The sequence below is a fragment of the Salarias fasciatus genome, chromosome 19 (genome assembly GCF_902148845.1).
Source record: "Salarias fasciatus chromosome 19, fSalaFa1.1, whole genome shotgun sequence".
Lineage (NCBI taxonomy): Eukaryota > Metazoa > Chordata > Actinopteri > Blenniiformes > Blenniidae > Salarias > Salarias fasciatus.
In genome coordinates, this window is record NC_043763.1 from 24,876,001 (window position 1) to 24,896,088 (window position 20,088).

The 20,088-nt window shown below is 44.1% G+C and overlaps 3 protein-coding genes across 4 annotated transcripts; all 3 read right to left on the reverse strand.

The window, feature by feature from the left end:
• Positions 1-480: 480 nt before the first annotated feature.
• Positions 481-11,050, reverse strand: si:dkeyp-72h1.1 (protein LBH). Of its 2 annotated transcripts, XR_003933594.1 has the most exons (5): positions 10,880-11,050; positions 4,891-4,969; positions 3,504-3,678; positions 717-885; positions 481-684 (listed from the first exon to the last, which is right to left on the reverse strand). XR_003933594.1 is itself a non-coding variant. In XM_030117592.1 (4 exons), the coding sequence occupies exons 2-4, from the start codon at positions 4,966-4,968 to the stop codon at positions 818-820; spliced, it is 321 nt and encodes a 106-aa protein (XP_029973452.1). In that variant the 5' UTR covers position 4,969; positions 10,880-11,050; the 3' UTR covers positions 481-817. The 2 variants fall into 2 exon arrangements, 1 of the variants encoding a protein (XP_029973452.1); XM_030117592.1 differs by having other exon boundaries at positions 481-885.
• A 2,317-nt stretch (positions 11,051-13,367) lies between these two features.
• LOC115406498 (protein AHNAK2-like) lies at positions 13,368-17,175 on the reverse strand. The gene is made up of 2 exons (XM_030116577.1): positions 17,152-17,175; positions 13,368-15,957 (listed from the first exon to the last, which is right to left on the reverse strand). The coding sequence occupies exon 2, from the start codon at positions 15,481-15,483 to the stop codon at positions 13,990-13,992; it is 1,494 nt and encodes a 497-aa protein (XP_029972437.1). The 5' UTR covers positions 15,484-15,957; positions 17,152-17,175; the 3' UTR covers positions 13,368-13,989.
• Positions 17,176-17,680: 505 nt separating this feature from the next.
• LOC115406387 (neuroblast differentiation-associated protein AHNAK-like) lies at positions 17,681-18,951 on the reverse strand. The gene is made up of 2 exons (XM_030116388.1): positions 17,910-18,951; positions 17,681-17,688 (listed from the first exon to the last, which is right to left on the reverse strand). Exons 1-2 carry the CDS (start codon positions 18,850-18,852, stop codon positions 17,681-17,683), a joined length of 951 nt encoding a protein of 316 aa, XP_029972248.1. The 5' UTR covers positions 18,853-18,951.
• Positions 18,952-20,088: the final 1,137 nt, after the last annotated feature.

Below are 20,088 nucleotides of genomic sequence, written 5' to 3' on the forward strand. Positions count from 1 at the left end.
TCAATATATCAAAGAATGCAATAACATCGAATAAAGTGATGGATTTGTTCTTAATCAAATACTCGTAGCTATTGTTACAAAGTGAATAGTGAGACCAAGATCACCAAACTACAGCAGTCAGCACTCAACACACACAGTCAATGTGCACAGAATACAGTCGCTACCATTAGTGGGAGGAATAGTAGTAGTAGTAGTATGGCACACATGAGCTAAATACTTCATACAGCATTTGGAAACATCTGTCCAGATGTGATGTGCAGATGAAGCCGTGGGCATCTGGACGACGAGGGCTTGGAGCCAGAGGGAGCAAATTAATCACCATGATTAATCATCTGTATTTACAAAGCTGGAACCGTGTCAACAGTCGTATCCTCGAGGGGGGATTTTGACATTTAAAACACGTCTGCTGCCAACGGTTATTCTATATTCTGGTTGATTTCCAGGCAGCATGACTCAACATGGAAATAAATTTAGAGAAAAAAATGATAGTTTTAAAAGAAGAGTGAGGAAATAATTGCAGCTTTGGTCCTTCAGTTCCTGTTACTAGTTAACATGAGTCACGACAAGTTTCCTCACCTGTGAAATGAAAAGAAAATCCACTGGAAAACTCTGGCTCCAAGCCCGAGAGCTGGGGTTTGGGAATCTGTTGTTTTAAATCTGACTCTTCCTCTCTCTCTCTCTCTCTCTCTCTCTCTCTCTCTCTCTCTCGCTCTCTCGCTCTCTCTCCTGGCGTCGTGTTCTCCTCTCTGAACTCGCCGTCACTCCTCCAGGTCTCGGCACACACACTCACAGAAACAGTGTGTTTCTCAGGAGGCGCTCAGTTGGAGTCCTGCATGTCGACCCCAGAGGCCTCTTCATCGCCCACGCTCGACGGCTCCGCGCCTCCTGGAAGAACATGAAGACTCAGAGGTCAGCCGCCTGGATGTGAACGCCTGACCGGGGTCACACTGCTCCAGTTCCACTACCTGGTACTGCGCTGTAAGCAATGTAATAACACTGTAATGACAAACAATGATGAAAAACCACTAATATAATGACAACCAATAACATAGCAATAAATAATGGAACAAACAATAATGTATTAAAAACCAATAACTAAATCACAAAATAGTAGGGCTGTGAAAAGATTTTTTTTTAAATCGTGATTAATCACATTATTTCTATAGTTCATTGTGATTAATGACGCTTTGAATTGCATGTTTAAAATTCTGTTGTTTTGCATTTCGAGGCAGTTTTCAGCCCATAACATGAAGCATTCTTCAGTCCAAACAATCTGTTCAGTCTCTTTTCACAGAGAATTTAAATAGTTGAAACTTTTAAATTTTATTAGTGAATTTAATTTGCTAAAATACAGAGAAAGAATTTCTTTTTTTTAACCTTGTTGGATTTCCTTTCAAAATAAAGTCCCATGGAGATCAACTTCAAACAATGTCTACATTACAAATACAATTTTCAAACAAAAAAAAAAATCCCGAACCCTAATTATGCAATTGATCACGATTTTAAAAATGAATCTTCCCACAGCCCCACATTAATTATCATGATTGAAATAAACTCTGACAGCCCTACATAACAATAACGATCAATAACGTGATAAAAACCAATAATATAATATTGAGCAACAACATACCTACCAATGAAATCATAAAAACTACTAGCATAATAATAAGAGCCAATAATGCACCAATAAGCTAATCTTAACTGATTAATTATATGCTGTGACAAAGCATAAAATAATAGTAACAATCATGCAATAACTACCAATAATGTATTAACTGGGCTGAGAATGATTCTACAGTTCAATCTTTAAATTTCAGCTGATAAAAAGCAGCAGCCTTTCAGCACAAACTAAATACCAACACAAACAAAAAGCTTCCAGTCCGACATTTAATCTGAGAGCAGCCCAGCACTGCTAATGCTAATGCTAATGCTAAAGCTAACGCCTGATCCACGCTGGAGGAGAGGAGAGCTGTCAGTCATCTCCTCAGAGCCGCCGCTCTTTACCCAGAGTCAGGCGACTCTATCGACCGGCTCCGTATCGACGCTGCTGTTTCAACTCAGCGGTGCTGGTAATCACACCTTTCTGCCCCGGCGTGCCGCCGTCGCTCCCGCCTCGCCTCTTTACAGTGAGCCGCTCAGGCGCTTCGTTACAATAGAGACATTCACACAGATAAATGCTAATTCCTGACCCGAAAAATAATAAATGGAAAAGAACCGAGGAGAATGTTCTGATTTAAACACCAGGAACCAGCAGCAGGAAGCTTCAAAAGAATTCAGTGAAGAAAAATTGTGAAGCACGAACCTGTACCAGGAGTTAGTTACTGATTACTTCATGAGAGATTAGTAACTCAGTTACTGGTAAGTTTTAGTTGAGGCTCGTTACCTAAATGTAACCAGGCTAACAGTGAAGAGAGCTGTGACGGTGTTGTCTCTCGCTGTCCTGTTTACTGGTTAGCATTAGCATTAGCTCCAGTAAGAAGCAGCTCAGTTACCGTTGAACCAAACTCCTGTTTACTGGAAAAAGCCTCATTAATCCTGAACTGACCCTGAAAGGCTCCGTTTACATGACAGTGTCTTCAAGTCTGGAGATGATTTTCAGGACAGCGACGCTCAGAGTCACTGAAAACACAACTTTCTGAAAACGCTGCGACTGCGTCTCCAAGGGAACGGGGAAAAAACCCACCTTTCCTAAACCGCTGCTTCTGGAAGAAGCAGATGTTCTGCACATGCTCAGTAGAGGCAGAATAAGAGCCGTGTTTTCTTCCAGGGTGTCATGACTCCCAGTCCATATTCTCCAGGTCTTGGTTCTGGTCCAGATTCTCCTGGACCTGGTAGGTCTAGCGTTGCACTTGTACTGTAATAACAGTTCCATTCTGCAGTTTTGTGTAAATGGACGTAGTTTTTACTTGGAATGTTGGGGCGTAAACGTGGCCTGAGATCACAGAGCATCTTCCCAGCACTGACCGAGGAGCTGAAGAAGCCGAGTGAGTCACTGAACAGACAGACCCACAAAGGATGAAGACAGACCCGCCTGACGGAGGCAGTGGCACAGAATAATGGCTTTCACTTAATTCACAGCTGTTTGAGATCGCTGTGGGCGTCAGTGTCACTGAACCCTGTTTTTAAAATTATTTCTTTAAATAAATGTTGAAAATATTCTTCAGTTAAATGTTTAACTAGAATGTTTGAAATAGAGTGCCTTTCTGTTTATTCTCCTCATTTAACTTCATATCTGAACAAAGCTCCCATGTTTCAGCTCACAGTAGGATTTATTTTAGTTTTGAAGGGTTAAAGTGACACCAGGGTCATAAAAGCGCTGAAGTGTCCTGACCGTGAGCTGAGCTGAGAGACGCTGTGGTGTCTAAAGCCCTTCTCTGTATCTGATGGTTCTCTTGACCGGCCGCCACTCAGGACCGTCCTTCAGACCAAAACATCCTCTTTTTTTGAAGAGCTCTACCGCGCTGTGTGAGAATGTTCTGGATGTGGAGGTCGCTCTGCTTCACCTGCGGCCTGATCTCCGGGGATCTTCCTCTCGCCCTTGGCGTCCGGCGAGCCGGGGTCGTCCGGCGGCCAGCGCAGCTCGCCGCTCTCCACCTCAGTGGCGTCGGTGGGCTCCACCACGATGGACGGCAGCCTCTTGGACAGCTTGGGATACCTTTCATGGGTCTCAGGGAAGATCTGGGGAGAGCTTATGTAAGGATAACAGCAGCGGATGAACATGCCACAACTCATCCCACATGGAGAAAATTGGATTAGGAAATATATGTACGCGAGAGCAAGAATCCCAGATGTGCACGCTGAGGATTACCGCCCTCATTTGTTTCTCTAATGTTCCGCCGGAACTGTGCATTTAGGTCTGAACGCCACTTTAAGACAAATGGTTTCTGTTGAATCCCTGTGTGGACGGAGGGAAGATGGTGGAGCCACCTGCAATGCTCTCGGTGAACGGCATTCTGGGAAGACGCATGACGGCGTCCTCACATAAGGGACCAAAGAGCCTGTCAGCAGAGACGGGATCAGTGTTGACTGGAGGGAATCTCCTCTTTCATCCTGAACTCACTCAGGCCCGTTTACACACCCTCTCAAGGGAAAACACAAATCATTTTGGCCTTTTTGTTTCAGAAAGCTTTGTGTTTTCTCTGCAACATTCTGAAAACGATGTCAGTCATTTCTATTCTCATTTGTTCAATCGCAAAATCTTTTGTCTCGTTGAAAAGCGGCTGTTTCTCTCTGAAATCTCAGTTAGTGCTTAGCCATAGCCCAAACTGTTACGTTTTCACTAAACTGTTGTTTACTGGGTAGTGTGTGTCAAAGCAGTCCTGAGCTAACTCAGTCCTCCTGATGGCAACATGATGTAGAACTACAGATCTCAAATATATGTAATGAATAATATATAAAATCATATAGAAAAATCTGAAAGAGCACTTTAAATGTCAACAGAATTGAAGATCGACACTCTAAACATTGAGCGTAATATTTAATTTCTTATCATTTCTGGGAGCACCGCTTAAAAGCTTTGGACTGGATACATAATTAGGAAACAGGAGAAAATAATGTGATTTTATTTCAATTTGTTTAAGCTTCAGTCGCCTAACCCCTTGCTGTTTCGGGGTAACTTGCTGAGGCGTCCAGCCCCCGGCGGCTATAAGAGGGAGCATAAGTGTTCTCAGCTGACGGCGATGCTTCATGTCGCTGGAGGAAATTGCAGGGTAGTAGACGATAACTCGCCCGTCCCTCCGCCTCAGCTGGATGAGACGTACAGCGTTTACCCACAGCGGGACGGAGTCCAGCTCCTGGCCTCGGCGGCGTCGGCCCACAGCTCTGACTCACCGCCGCCGGCTCTCTGCTGGCGTTCAAAATCAGGGAAACACGCGAACGTGGGGAGGATACTGCGTCCTGATCTCCCCCCGCTCCTCCCCCGCTGAAGTCCTCCGTCCCCGGCTCCAGAGAGTTCATCACCTCGGTCATCCTGCGGAGGGAATCGCCGCTGATCAATAAGCTGTCGGCACTCAGGTTTGCTGTGAAACGCTGGAAAACAAAGGCGAACGGGCTGATTTGACGGCCAGCCTGCGGCGCCGCTGATCACTCACATTGTTCGTCTCGCGCTCTGGGACCAATATTTACAGGGCCAATCAGTGGTGTTTCTGATAATAGCCGACTCCGATTTGTCAACAACAATAGACAATTAGAGTCAACGAGTCAAATCACACCGCGAAAACAACAGCAGGCGGACGTCAATCAGTTCACACAGCGACGGCAGATCAGAGCTGAGAGTCTGGCTTTAACCAACGCCGTCCTGCTGAAACGCTCCAATCAGCCAGAACCTCAGACCCGCCAGCTCGACCTGCTCTATGTGGGCGCTTCTATAGAGGCACGAATGTAGAAAACAAGCTTCAAGTCTGAACCGAAATGGAGAATAATACAGTCTAAACATTAAGGATGGGAGAACACCGACAACAATATTCTTCTTCAGAATTAAAGTTTTTACTTTCACATTAACATGGAAATTGAAATTGAGGTTTACTTGTAAAACATGTTTTACCTCCTATATTTTTTTAGCCCTTTTAATATCTGGGAGTTGTGAAGGGTTCTGATCGGACAGAGGAGCGGACAAGACATATTTACGTCTACAGGAAGTAAACAAACTCCACTTCCTGTGTGTTTTCTGTCTTTCTTGATTAACTTAAGGCTTCAGCTTTATGAAGGAGCACATTTTTTTAAGCTTCCATTCATCAAGGGATTTCATTATATCCATTTCTTCTAAAGCTCCTATCAAACAAAAAGTCTCAGCTCGAGTCCAGCGCTGGCTCAGGGCGGCCATCTTGGAATTTGTGGGTCATGGCGACAGGACCAGAGTACAAGCAGAACGACCGGAGGTCACATGATGTTACATGGTCGAGGAAGTATTAAATTCAGCTTAAAACTCAGATTGAACCAGACAGATTTCAGTTGAATCCAGAACGGTCCGTTTTGTTCTGAAGATTTTTCATTGGTTTAAAGAGGATGACATTCTGATTCTGAATTGGAGGGGAGCTGTGGCCGCTGGACTGTATCAGTGGAGATAATGTGGACTGGGAGTCGTTCCGAGTGTTTCCTCCTGTGTCTGGTCACTTCCTGCCTCCCGCTGTGTTTTCCCAGTCTGCCTCTGTGTCTTTCTTGGTCATTTGCATATTTCCGTTGCCTTTTTGCCTGGTGTTTTGATCCGGTGACTCTTCCCTGTGATTCCTGCTCGTCGGTGAGTCCGCCACATCTTCTCCTCCCTCGGACGGCAGCAGAGCAGGAAGAGCCCACCGGAGCGCCTCTGACTCAGTCATTGTCAAACTGGCTCCAATCCTTCAACTTGGCAGCTTTTCTGCTTCTCGCATCAATTTTGAGGACAAAATGTTCGCTTGCTAGGAAAAAAAAAAAAAAAAAACACCTCCTAGGTGCAGTGAGCTCTGATCGTGACACCTGCCAGAGCGTCGAATGTTGGATGATTGTTTTGTACCAACTTATAGGGACATGGATTCAATGTTTGTGGTCGACAAAAAGCCATTCTCTTCATCTAAAATGAGATTTGAGGTGTTTTTATCTGATCTTCTGGCAGGAATTGTCTGTGATTTATTTTTTTTTCCTCCTGCTACCTGACAGTGAGTCATGTAATCACTCGCTGTGGTAATAATAATAATACTACTTCACAATACAAAAAAGAGACGAAAGCAGTTTCGATTTGAGGCTGACTGTGCAGCGGTGATGAGCACCGTCTCCTCAGTGTCTGAATGTGGGTGCACAGCTTCCTGTGTGGAGTTTGCATGTTCTCGCTGCGCCACAGTGGATTTTTAACACATTCTTCGAGATCGCCTCTTAAAGATCGACCTGTCAGACTCCCTGGTGTCACAAGTGTCAGGATATTTAAGTCTCGGGTGATTCTGCTGCTCTCAGACGAAACAGTATGATGAGAGAAGCGGGTGAAGAATGACACTATTGTCTGTCCAGAAAGGACAGCGCGTTGTCTCCAACAGCAAAGGATTATGGGAGATGCCATGTCACTTGCAAGTGTCTCCCAGACTGCTTCCACGCTGCAGACTCCCTCTAACGTCAGATAGCATCGCCTTCTGGTTTTCACTGATATCTGCAAATTGATTTTTTACAACTTCAGATGGATCCAAACCTCCAGAGTCCAGGCTGAGAACCACCGGTGTGTCTAAACCTTGTTACAAAGGATTATGGGAACATGTATTCCTACAGTAGAGCTGTTTTACGGGGAATGGAGCAAACATGGAAATGGAAATCTGAGCGATTCGACCAGAGAATTCATCGGTCAGTTTGGTTTAAACAGCAGTAGAACTGATCTAAGAAAACCTTCAGTAACGTTATCGTCTCATCAAAAGAAAGATGTAAACCTTGTTTTTTATTAGATTCCTCACCACCCGACATCAGGCAGCGGTTCTCAACTGGTGGCACTCAGCCCAAAAGTGGGTCACCGCAAGTGTTCTCATACTGACACAAATCAATAAATGAAAATGAACCTGTTCAGTGTTTGACGGCAGGCAGATGATACGTTCAGGACGTTTGTCCACTGGTGAAACACGAGTTCCAACCATCCTCCACATGATCATTCCTGATGGATTCAATATTTTATCATCCAGAGGACGAACGATGCTGTGTCCAAACTCCTGCCGATGCTCCCAGAAGCTGTGGATAAGAACGTCTGCTGCATATTCAGTTTGTGCTGCTCCGACTGATCCTGAACGCTCAGACTCATCCCACAAATGCCCGTTCTGATTCTTTTCTAAGAGGCACTTTTACAAACTGAAGCTTTTTCTTCTGGCATGAAAACGAGGAATCCACTTCTAACTTATCAAAAAACACCACTTCCAATACAATCAGACCGGCAGTTGCTGTTGCCATGGAGATAAAAAAATTGAGATTTTATGCCCCTGATTGTCTGAGAGTTGCACTCCGCCGGAGCGCACGAGGCCTGCAGCTGATTCGCGGCTTTTCGCGAGCTGTCGTGAGACGTGGAGAACGGCGGTCGGCCGCGGCGGCAGCCGGCGAGACGATGCGGCCTCTCCTCCTCGGAGGCCGGCGCCGTCGCTCCGGCCGCTCTGGAGTCGGGCACGTGACTTCCGTCTGATCCGGGTCGTCTACCTCGACGTCTTCTTCTTCACTGGCTGAATAATGGCTGCTGATTGGAGGCATCAGGTGTGAACGGGGTCGTCCATGTGTTAAAGTCTGCCGGCTTTGCAGGAAGGACTCGTCACTTCTGCCTCGGCGGAGACGCCAGACGAGAAGAGACTCCTCTATTTACATCTCGAGCTGGGTCGAGACGAGGCAGCAGAGTCTGGAGTCGTGACTGAATTTCAACTAAGTTGATATTTACTGATCCGCCATAACATTATGACCGCCTGCCGAGTGCTCTGTAGCTCCCCATCACCGGACCACCGGGGCACCTTCCGCGATCCTCAGAGGTCCAGGGCTGACCGCTTTGGGTGATGGACAGGGGTCAGAGGTCAACAAGACGCATCCCAGGGGCTCTGCAGCCTCCCGAGCAAACAGCTGCGTCGCAGTGTGCTTTCTGACATCAAAACGTGGATTTCTGCTGGTCGGTTGGATCACAGCACTTTATGCGTCTTGGCTCCTGGCCGACGTCACTGACCGCCGCCGCCCTCCTTCCTGTCACCCCGTCTCCTCTTCTTCCACCTTCCACCGCCTTCCGTTGCGACTCAAACTGAACTGATCGGATTTTAATAAAACTCTGCGGTAGATTCCTTTTTTTTTTTTTCTTGTCAAATTGACCCACTGGTCAGTGGACAGATTACGGCGCTCATGGCGGTGGAGGGTCTTCCTCGGGGGCCCCAGTCTGTCCCCTGTGGGGATCGAACCCTCCAGCTCCACCTCTCTGGCCTCCAGCTGCAGGCTGTTGTCAAAATGACTCTTTTCTTCTATTTTTCTGTTTGCTTCGAACACGTCAGACTTCCTGAAACATCCTGGCGTCGTTTCAAAGAGAAAACCAGCGTCGTTCACTTCCTGTGTCAGTGGTCCGAATGCGACGGCGTTTTGGTGTCTCCACTCAGGGCCTGTTTCCACGGCAACGATTTCAGGTGAAAATGCCAAACTTCCGGAGTGTTTTAAGTGTCTGTTTACAGGAAGACGGAGCTCAGAGCACTGAAAATGCTTTGTTTGTGTGTATGTGGTTTCATTTCAGGAGGAAACAGCAGCTCCCACTAGTGGCCCCTGGTGAAAACTGTATCGTTTTCAGTGTTTCCGTGGAAATTGACATAATTTTCATAATGTTGCCCTGAATGCAAAACTTTTATGAAGCAAAATCTATGCATTTCTACTTAAACTTGTCGTGTAAACATGACCTCAACATTTTGCACAACAGTTCATTTTATAATTCTGATGCGTTTCTGTTCCTTTCTGCTCAAGAAACAAATCTGTGACAAAAATACGTTCCAGAGTTCTACTGTCCAAGTATTTACTGAAGTAAAAAGAAAAGAATCAGAACATCAACACAGCAATGAGAGGAAATCACAAAAATTACTCTTATTTTATAAAAAAAAAAAAAAAAAAATGTCCCTCACTCTTTTACAACAAGCCACGAAATCTTTCAGAATCATAGATATTCCTAAAGATTGGAAATCACACAAATTCTGCAGTTTCAGACTCCTGGTTTCAAAATGTCTTTGTTTTTTATGGATAACACACAAAATATATCAAAGCTGTTTTGACGATTTTCAAATAATACTGGAAGAGCAGATCATTGGATCAATTCTTAGAGCTTTTTCTGCCTTTTACAGTTAATTCCCAGGCTGTAACAAACGGAAGAGCACACACTCTGGTGTCTTTTGGAGTTTTAAACCACACGTTTGTCAAAAAAATAAAAAAAATCCCCTGGAAAACACCCAAATATTGAAAAGTGGTCCTTCCAGCATCCTCCGCCTCCACTTTCATTGTTGCAGTTCCTTCTTGGATGAAATGTGTACATCTGGTGTGACCTGACGGATTAAAATTCCTCCTCTCTCTTCTGTCCATCGGGAGTCTCACCATGGTGGAGGAAGTCCAACCTGGCATCCTGCGGTCTGCGCAGCCCTCACACTTTAATTCCTCTGCTTTATTCTTGCAGATACAGAGAGGATGTAACAGCTCTGACCTCTCCGCGCTCTCTGCGCTCTCATTGCTTCCACTTCAAACACTTTTTTTTCTCCATTTGTGCTTCTAAATCAGAGCCAGAAGCGGCACCACCTCCTCAAATGCAGGTTCCTCTGGTAAATCCAGTGAGTTTTTCAGCCCAAGGACACGAAGAAAAGGAAAAAAATCCGATCCACAGCCTGAAATAGTGATGTTCTTATTTTTGACTTTCCATGCAGCTGCTCTCTTTCTGCTGAAGTTCACTGTGGCTCCGTTAGTGTTTGTTGGCCCTGCTCATATTTCCTCTTCTATTTTCTCACTTCACTGATGCTTTATAGACGCTGGAACTTATTTTAACGCATCGCAAATTTGCGCACAATTCCTCATAAGTGCGCAGCGTGCAGGGTTTAAAGCGGGGATCTACCTGCACGGCGCACAACAGGTAGGAAATAGAGACTATTAATAGATTTAAACGCCGGTATAATAAAGCCCTCTCTGCTACACCTACACTCAGACTGTACAGACCGATCTGCGCCTTGCTGCCCACGGGCCGGCACTGTGCGCGCAGAAAAACTCCATCTAACATCTCAGCAACATCATATATGTCAGGGAATATTGAAATAAGTCTACTGCAATCTTTTTTTTTTTTTTTTTTAAAGAACAAGAAAAATGACAAGGGCCAGGTTGCAATGTGCCAAATGAAGAATTCAAGAATGTTTTTTTTTTACTTGTTTTATGACAGAATAAGCGCGTAAAAGCTCCGTACCTGTCTGCGGGCTGCTCCAGTGTCTCAGGTCTCCGTCCTCTTCATCACACTGCTGCCGCCGCCGCTGCTGCTGCTGAGGATGAGGATGAGGAGGGTGATGATGATGATGCGGGCTGTTGTGGGCGACAGGCGGAGGGGCGCGCGCGGCTCTCCGGTGAAGTTGCCGTTCAAGTGTTCGGAGCCTGCGCAGTGCGACCAGGCGCGTGCAGCCTCCAGGGACTGTGGGAAATCACGGCATCCCAAAGGGCACGGGAGAGTGGTTGCACTGCGCAAATAATGGATCCTTAATGGGCGCACATATTAGAGGATCACGTGAGCATCCGTCGCAGGTCGGCCCGATATACCAATCAGGTGCACAAATAATGGATCCTTCATGAGGATCAGGGGACATCGTTCCATTTAGGTTAAATTAGCAAGGTACTAAACGTTGAGACATTAAGAATCAATATGCCAATCAATACATTTCAGTCATTGTGTGTGAATATGTACTGGACACTGAAAATAATGGATCTATTATATGCACAGTGCAATTTAAGTGTTTAAATATTTTTTTTTATTCATATCAGAGGAGTTTATACAGCTGGGAACTAGGAAGGTAACACAGGTTTTAACAGTCTGTGTGAAGATAGTGAGATGATCGCTTCCCTCAGAGATTTCATGTAATTCTTCAGACTCTAACCAGCAGATCTTCGTCTTCCTCAGACATGGAAAAACATGCAGCTTTTTTCTCTGCTTTTCACCCAAATGATATTTAAGTTATTTTTTTTGAGTCAGGAAAAATTTCAAAGGAAAATTCTGGTTGATTGTAGATGTTGTGGCCTGAACACGTTATTTCCTTTATTAAACAAAAGTCAAGAGAAAATAAAGAGAAAGTTTCGGGTTTCTGCCATAAATGTGATAAACTTACGAGGCGCACGTGAACGCAGCACTGGACCACATCAGAAGCAGCTGCGTCTTTTTTTTCTTTTTTTTAATCTCTGAAGTTTTCGTCTTTCTGTATTCATCCGGTAAGTTTTCACCTTTAATACAGCTGAACGTTGACTTTAAGTTAGGTAAACGTTGTCTAATGTCGAATGTATTATTTTATCTGAGATTTGAAGGGTATTTTTGACTCATAGTCAAACACACACACACACACACACACACACGCACACACACACACACACACACACACACACACACACACACACACACACACACACAGTTTCTTTCCTTATTGAAGCAGCACAGAAATTTCTCGGTGCATCATATTGAAAAGTGTCTCTTCCCCCTTTGAACAGTTTCTTGAATCTCCAGTGAGATGCTGTTAAGAGCTGTGTCTCCCTCTAGTGTGCAAATTCAACTATGCTACTGTTTTCTGTGGCATGAAAATGTGATTTTTAATTTCAGTTTATTGTATATGTAAGGAATCCTGAAGATTCCGTAGTTTTTTTAAAAGTAGTACGTAGTAGAGACAGACACCTGAGTGTACAGGTACAAGCTCAATCAGAAACATGTTTCTGAAAATCACCACTGTTCAAAAAGCTTCATCAGGCTGTTTAACAACGATTATGTCCAATAGTCTCTGATTGCTTTTCTGACTTTTAGAGGTTAGTGATGACTGATTCAACCATTAAATTATAATAATCCAGATGTTAGCTGAAGTTGTAGCAATTAGAGGAAGATGCTTTATAATCTGGATTTTGGTGGAGGAAGATGCTCTATGTTCATAAGGATGCCGGATGTTGTTAGCTTCCCATTACATTTAGTTTTTTAAACCAATTTGGAGATTTTTTTTTTTTTTGTTCTATTAATTTCTTTTAAAGTGCTATAGAAATAAAGTTTGTTAACTCTTTCCAAAGACATTTTTATAATTGTGAGCATTTTAAGAAGTCTTTCTGTTGGGAGAACATTGGATCTGTTGTTTTTTTTTTTTTTTCCCCTGAGGGTCATTATTCTGTCCTTCCATCCCATTAAACTCGAGCTGACTAGTATGTGGCTGCTGAACGAAAAGAAACGGACAAAAAAAAACACCTTTATTGGATTTTAATGACCTGAAATGATTCGTCCCACACACACCACTGTGTATAATAGTCTTTATTTATTGTATATACCTTTGCAAACACGTTGAGTTGAAGCCGATCAGAATACAAACAGGAGCAGTAATCAAATAAAACTCCAGAGGTCATTAAAAGCTATTTACACAGCAACTTCAATATTCCCATTTTGTACAGAGATATTGAAAGAGGTCTCACTCTCCACAGATTTCTATCGTAGCAAATTAGGTTCTAAGTAGCAAAGTATTATTAAAAAATAGAGTTGCAGCAGTACAGTTGCATTTCAGCTTTGCATTGCTAGTATCTCTTTACATTTTAGCTACAGCAGTAAGAATATCTCAGTGATACATGGAAATATACATTTCTATACTGTGTTGCTGCACGGTTGGTGCTCTCTACTCTCAGCTTTATACTGTAAACGTATTTTGGAATGTCAGTAACATCTTTCCAGCTTTTTGCAGCAGATTTTTTTTAAACATGGTTATGATCTCGGAAAGGGCGAGCACAAGTTACTGGATCAGTACTTTACTATTAAAAACTACAAAATCAGAGATTTGGTAAGCAGGAACAGGAAGTGTTGCAACGTAAGCGAAGATGCTGCGTGAAGCTCCACAATAAATAAACCCCCATCGCCGTGGGCTGTGACAAGTCAATAGGCGCTCGCATGTTGGGCGAGATGTAGCTACAGTCAGGAGAATCTGGACTGGGACCAGGACCAGGAGAATCTGGACTGGGACCAGGTCATCCAGTACCATCAGCATGCTGTCAGCCCAGTGAGATGGGAGCTTTATATTGCAGTAAAGACAGTCATTTACAGAGCTTATTAGCATTTTGATCACTTCATCAGTGTGTATTATTTTTTTTCACGGGTCGACATGCGGTCAGATATCTCCACCTTCATCGGCGCTGACAAATTCCTTCATTAGAATAATGAATTGCATTTGTCTTGACATTTTCCAGCTGCCAGTATCTCAGCTTTCTCGCTTTCCTGTCAAGTCCATGTAAATGCTGAACTTCAGAGCCCGGCAGCCCTGAACTGTGTGAAGGTTTTTTTTTTTTTGTGCGTGTGTTTTCTTACTTTTCAGCCTCATCGAAGAATTTCATTTTCTCGGAGTGCACCGTGTCTCGGAGCCGCTGGATGGATGAAGCCGTCTCTCCTGAGATGGGCTCCGAGGATTCGAAGACGTGGCTGATCTGTTTGGTGATCACCATGGTTTCCGTGCTCTCACTTGACGTCTCCTTCACCACGCGCCTCTCGAACACGGTCTTCACGCCACCCTGAGTCTTCTCCATGGTCCACGACGAAGCTTCATTCTCCTCTGACATTAGAGAAACGCTGGCAGCCGGCTGGACCTGGATGGCCGTCAGCAGCCTGGCATGCTGGGATTCTGGCGTTGCTTGGATGTTAGACGTAATGACGTGTATTTTTCCCGACTCGAGCCGGAGCGTGTCCTCTGATGACGACGAGACGCCTGATGACGGAATTGTGATTTTCTCGGGTAGGTTAGGAATCTCTGAGAGCAGCTCGGTCCTTGCCATGGAGGTGATGATGTTACTCTGAATCTCTTCGGGTCCGGCGGCCACGCCGGGATCGGAGTATTTGACGGTTACCTTGGTGGGCGAGGATATTGACGGGCCGACGAGCTCACTCGTGACTGTGGAGCTGATATCAGCAAAGGCGTCTGATGACTGCACAGAGCAGGACGGGCTCACATCCTCATCCCCGGTTTCCCCAGCCGGGCTCCTTTCACTCTTTTTCAGGTCTTTCTCAGAGGTCTTTGGTGCTTCTGAAGGCGAAGACAGACCAAACCTAAAACTGAACCATCCTGTCCTTTCTGGACTTTTGGTAGCTTCTTTATCTACCTGGTTTCCAGGTGCTTCATCTGATATTTTAACTTTCTTTGAGGTTTCAAGACTATCTTTGACTTTTTCTGCATTTGGAACATCAAATTCCACATCAATAGTTTTGAGGATGTTTCCCAGCGGCGATGGTTTTGGTGATTTGCTCCCTTCTTTTGTCTCAGCTTTGACTTCCTCTTTATCTTCCCTATGTTCAGTGTCAACAGGAACATTTTCCTCCTCAGATTTAGTTCTTGAGAAACTTAGCCGTGGCATTTTCAACGATGGTAATTTGAATTTACTGGGAGACCCCGGCCCCACAGCCTCCATCTCGTCCTTTTGTGTTTCCGAACCTGAAGTGGTTGCTTTGGAAACATCTGTTTTAATGTCAATACTTGGACCTTTGAAGGTGACGGTCACATCTTGCTGAACTTTAATGTCCTCCATTTGTGCTGTTTTTTCTGCACTGGGCATTTCCAGGGTGTGCGTGTCATGAGTTGCAACACCAAATTTCGGCATTTTAATCGTTGGCATTTTAAATTTCAACGGTGATCCTGAGGCTTCTGTTGACTTAGCATCAGTGTCTTCCAATTCACCTTCAGACAGTTTGACCTCTGCTCTCACGTCTGGTAGTGTGATGTTTACATCTTTCTGCGATACTTTTGGTTGCGTAATGCCAATCTCTGGAGATTTGATTTTCACTTCAGGGGGTTTGACTTCCACCTTCATTGCTGATTGATTGACTTGAACATCGGGCAGACAGACTTCTGCTTTGGCCTCTGTTAGTGCAACATCCACTTTGGGTGTTTCAAGGTTTAAATCAGCATCAGGAACTTTACCACTTGATTTTGAAAATGAAAATCGTGGAAATGACCAGCTGGGTCGCTTTGCTTTGGCCTCCAGATCGGCATCTACAACTTCTTGGATTTCTACATCAGGAAGTTGGACTTCAGCACTAACGGCTGGCAATGTGACATCTTTCTTGGATAAACTCACATCGATTTCAGGTCCTTTCACCTTGGGTGTTGAAATACCAAAACTTGGTAGTTTAAACTTGCCTCCAGATGTCTCAGCTTCGCCCCCCTGAGCTTTGACATCAACAGACACGTCTTCAGGTTTGCCACTTGCTTGAGGTTTGAACCCAGGAGCCTTAACTTTCACTTTGGTTGATGGTTTCTGAATTTTAACATCTGGTAGTTGAACCTCAGCTTTCACTTCTGATAATGTCACATCCACGTCTTTCTTAGATATGTTAACCTCAGGCGCTTTGAATCCAAGACTTGGAAGTTTAATCTTGCTTCCTTTTCCTTCGTGTTCTGCTCCTTTGGTACTTATATCTATTGTTGGATCTTTTGTCTTAATGCTCGGTGCTTCAATGTTAACTGTCAGAACCTCCTCAGGAATCTTAATGTCAGCTCCTTCCAGCTTCATGTCTTTGTCCACATCAGGGACGTCAACTGAGACACTAGGGCTACCTCCTCCAAACTTTGGTATCTTGAATGTTGGCATCTTGAATTTGGACGGAGACCCATCTGTGTCTTTTGTTGCCATTTTTATCTCGGGAGACTTCACTTCCACTTCAGCAGAAGGTTTTTTCATTTCAACATCAGGGAGTTTGACCTCAGCCTTCACCTCTGGTAGTTTCACGTCAACATCTTTCTTCGACATAGTTAAATCGATTTCCGGCCCTTTAAATCCAAGGCTTGGAAATTTAAACTTGCTTCCTCTTCTCTCTTTTTCAGTTTCAGTCATTTTTATATCAATTGATGCATCTTTAGTCTTAATGCTTGGTGCTTCAATGTTAACTGTCAGAACCTCCTCAGGAATCTTAATGTCAGCTCCTTCCAGCTTCATGTCTTTGTCCATGTCTGAGATGTCAACTGAGACACTTGGGCTACCTCCTCCAAACTTTGGCATCTTGAATGTTGGCATCTTAAATTTGGATGGAGACCCATCTGTATCCTTTGTTTGAAGTTTGATCTCAGGGGATTTCATTTCCACTTCAGCAGAAGGTTTCTTCATTTCAACATCAGAGAGTTTGACCTCAGCCTTCACCTCTGGTAGTTTCACATCAACATCTTTCTTCGACATACTTAAATCGATTTCAGGCCCTTTGAATCCAAGACTTGGAAACTTGAACTTGCTTTTCTGACCATCTAACTGCACATCACCTTCTGGCTGTTTGATTTCCACAGTTCCTTCAGGAATAGAAACATCAACTTTTGGGCCCTCAACGTTGAGTTCAGCTTCTGGTGCCTTCACACTTGGCTTTGAAAATGAAAATCTTGGCATTGTCCAGCTTGCCTTTCTAGATTTAGCATCAACGTCTGGTTCTGGAGCCTGTGGAGCTGAAATGGAGCCTGAAAGTTCTTTAAGTTCTGTATCAGGGAGTTTGACCTCAGCCTTCACCTCTGGTAGTTTTACGTCAACATCTTTCTTCGACATGCTTAAATCTATTTCAGGCCCTTTAAATCCAAGACTTGGAAAGGTAAACTTGCTTTTCTGACCATCTAACTGCACATCACCTTCTGGTTGCTTGAACTCAATGTCAGGTTGTTTGACTTCCACAGTTACTTCAGGAATCGAAACATCAACGTTCGGGCCCTCAAGGTTGATCTCAGCTTCAGGTGCCTTCACACTGGGCTTTGAAAATGAAAATCTTGGCATTGTCCAGCTTGTCTTTCTCGATTTAGCATCTGCTTCTGCCTCTGGAGCCTGTGGAGCTGAAATGGAGCCTGAAGGCTCTTTAACTTTAACATCAGGTAGCTTGACTTCAACTTTGGGTCCTTCTATCTTCAGATCTGCTCCCTCAACATGCATGTCTTTGTCCAAGTCGGGTCCTTCCACACTGACCTGCGGACCTCCAACTCCAAATTTTGGGAATTTGAATGCTGGCATTTTTATTTTGGAGGGTGATCCTTCAACATCAGTTGCCTTCAAATCAATTCCAGGAGATTTAATTTCCACCTCAGCAGAAGGTTTCTTCACTTTCACATCTGGTACTTGAACCTCAGCTTTCACCTCTGGTAGTTTGACCTCAGCATCCTTCTTTGATATGTCAACCTCAGGCCCTTTAAATCCAAGACTTGGAAATTTAAACTTGCTTCCTCTTCTCTCTTTTTCAGTTTCAGCCATTTTTATATCAATTGATGGACCTTTTGTCTTAATGCTCGGTGCTACGACTTCCACTGTCAGAACTTCCTCAGGAACCTTAATGTCAGCTCCTTCCAGCTTCATGTCTTTGTCCATATCGGGGACATCAACTGAGACACTTGGACTACCTCCTCCAAACTTGGGCATCTTGAATGTTGGCATCTTAAATTTGGATGGAGACCCATCTGTGTCTTTTGTTTCAAACTTGATCTCGGGAGATTTGATTTCCACTTCAGCAGAAGGCTGTTTCACCTCAACATCAGGGAGTTTGACCTCAGCCTTCACCTCTGGTAGTTTTACTTCAGCATCTTTCTTTGATGCACTTAAATCGATTTCAGGCCCTTTAAATCCAAGACTTGGAAATTTAAACTTGCTTCCTCTTCTCTCTTTTTCAGTTTCAGCCATTTTTATATCAATTGATGGACCTTTTGTCTTAATGCTCGGTGCTACAACTTCCACTGTCAAAACGTCCTCAGGAATCTTAATGTCAGCTCCTTCCAGCTTCATGTCTTTGTCCATATCAGGGACATCAACTGAGACATTTGGGCTACCTCCTCCAAACTTTGGCATCTTGAATGTCGGCATCTTAAATTTGGATGGCGATCCATCTGTATCCTTTGTTTGAAGTTTGATCTCAGGAGATTTAATTTCTACTTCAGCAGATGGTTTCTTCACTTCAACACCAGGAAGTTTCACATCAGCCTTCACCTCTGGTAGTTTCACATCAACATCTTTCTTCGACATACTTAAATCAATTTCAGGCCCTTTGAATCCAAGACTTGGAAACTTGAACTTGCTTTTCTGACCATCTAACTGCACATCACCTTCTGGTTGTTTGACTTCCACGGTTCCTTCAGGAATCGAAACATCAACTTTTGGGCCCTCAACGTTGAGTTCAGCTTCTGGTGCCTTCACACTTGGCTTTGAAAATGAAAATCTTGGCATTGTCCAGCTTGCCTTTCTAGATTTAGCATCAACGTCTGGTTCTGGAGCCTGTGGAGCTGAAATGGAGCCTGAAAGTTCTTTAAGTTCTGTATCAGGGAGTTTGACCTCAGCCTTCACCTCTGGTAGTTTTACGTCAACATCTTTCTTCGACATGCTTAAATCTATTTCAGGCCCTTTAAATCCAAGACTTGGAAAGGTAAACTTGCTTTTCTGACCATCTAACTGCACATCACCTTCTGGTTGCTTGAACTCAATGTCAGGTTGTTTGACTTCCACGGTTACTTCAGGAATCGAAACATCAACGTTCGGGCCCTCAAGGTTGATCTCAGCTTCAGGTGCCTTCACACTTGGCTTTGAAAATGAAAATCTTGGCATTGTCCAGCTTGTCTTTCTAGATTTAGCATCAGTGTCTGCCTCTGGAGCCTGTGGAGCTGAAATGGAGCCTGAAGGCTCTTTAACTTTAACATCAGGTAGCTTGACTTCAACTTTGGGTCCTTCTATCTTCAGATCTGCTCCCTCAACATGCATGTCTTTGTCCAAGTCGGGTCCTTCCACACTGACCTGCGGACCTCCAACTCCAAATTTTGGGAATTTGAATGCTGGCATTTTTATTTTGGAGGGTGATCCTTCAACATCAGTTGCCTTCAAATCAATTCCAGGAGATTTAATTTCCACCTCAGCAGAAGGTTTCTTCACTTTCACATCTGGTACTTGAACCTCAGCTTTCACCTCTGGTAGTTTGACCTCAGCATCCTTCTTTGATATGTCAACCTCAGGCCCTTTAAATCCAAGACTTGGAAATTTAAACTTGCTTCCTCTTCTCTCTTTTTCAGGTTCAGTCATTTTTATATCAATTGATGGACCTTTTGTCTTAATGCTCGGTGCTACGACTTCCACTGTCAGAACTTCCTCAGGAACCTTAATGTCAGCTCCTTCCAGCTTCATGTCTTTGTCCATATCGGGGACATCAACTGAGACGCTTGGACTACCTCCTCCAAACTTGGGCATCTTGAATGTTGGCATCTTAAATTTGGATGGAGACCCATCTGTGTCTTTTGTTTCAAACTTGATCTCAGGAGATTTGATTTCCACTTCAGCAGAAGGTTTTTTCACTTCAACATTAGGGAGTTTGACCTCAGCCTTCACCTCTGGTAGTTTTACTTCAGCATCTTTCTTTGATGCACTTAAATCGATTTCAGGCCCTTTAAATCCAAGACTTGGAAATTTAAACTTGCT

Coding starts and splice junctions, on each gene's coding strand:
- LOC115406387 (XM_030116388.1), bottom strand. CDS start 18,852: ATGCCAAGATTTTCATTTTCAAAGCCAAGTGTGAAGGCACCAGAAGCT.
- si:dkeyp-72h1.1 (XM_030117592.1), bottom strand. CDS start 4,968: ATGACCGAGGTGATGAACTCTCTGGAGCCGGGGACGGAGGACTTCAGC. Junction 3,679..4,890: donor CGGGGGGAGATCAGGACGCA/GTATCCTCCCCA, acceptor AGCTCTCCCCAG/ATCTTCCCTGAGACCCATGA. Junction 886..3,503: donor CCCCGGAGATCAGGCCGCAG/GTGAAGCAGAGC, acceptor ATGTTCTTCCAG/GAGGCGCGGAGCCGTCGAGC.
- LOC115406498 (XM_030116577.1), bottom strand. CDS start 15,483: ATGAAGGTGGAAGTCAAACCCCCTGAAGTGAAAATCAAATCTCCAGAG.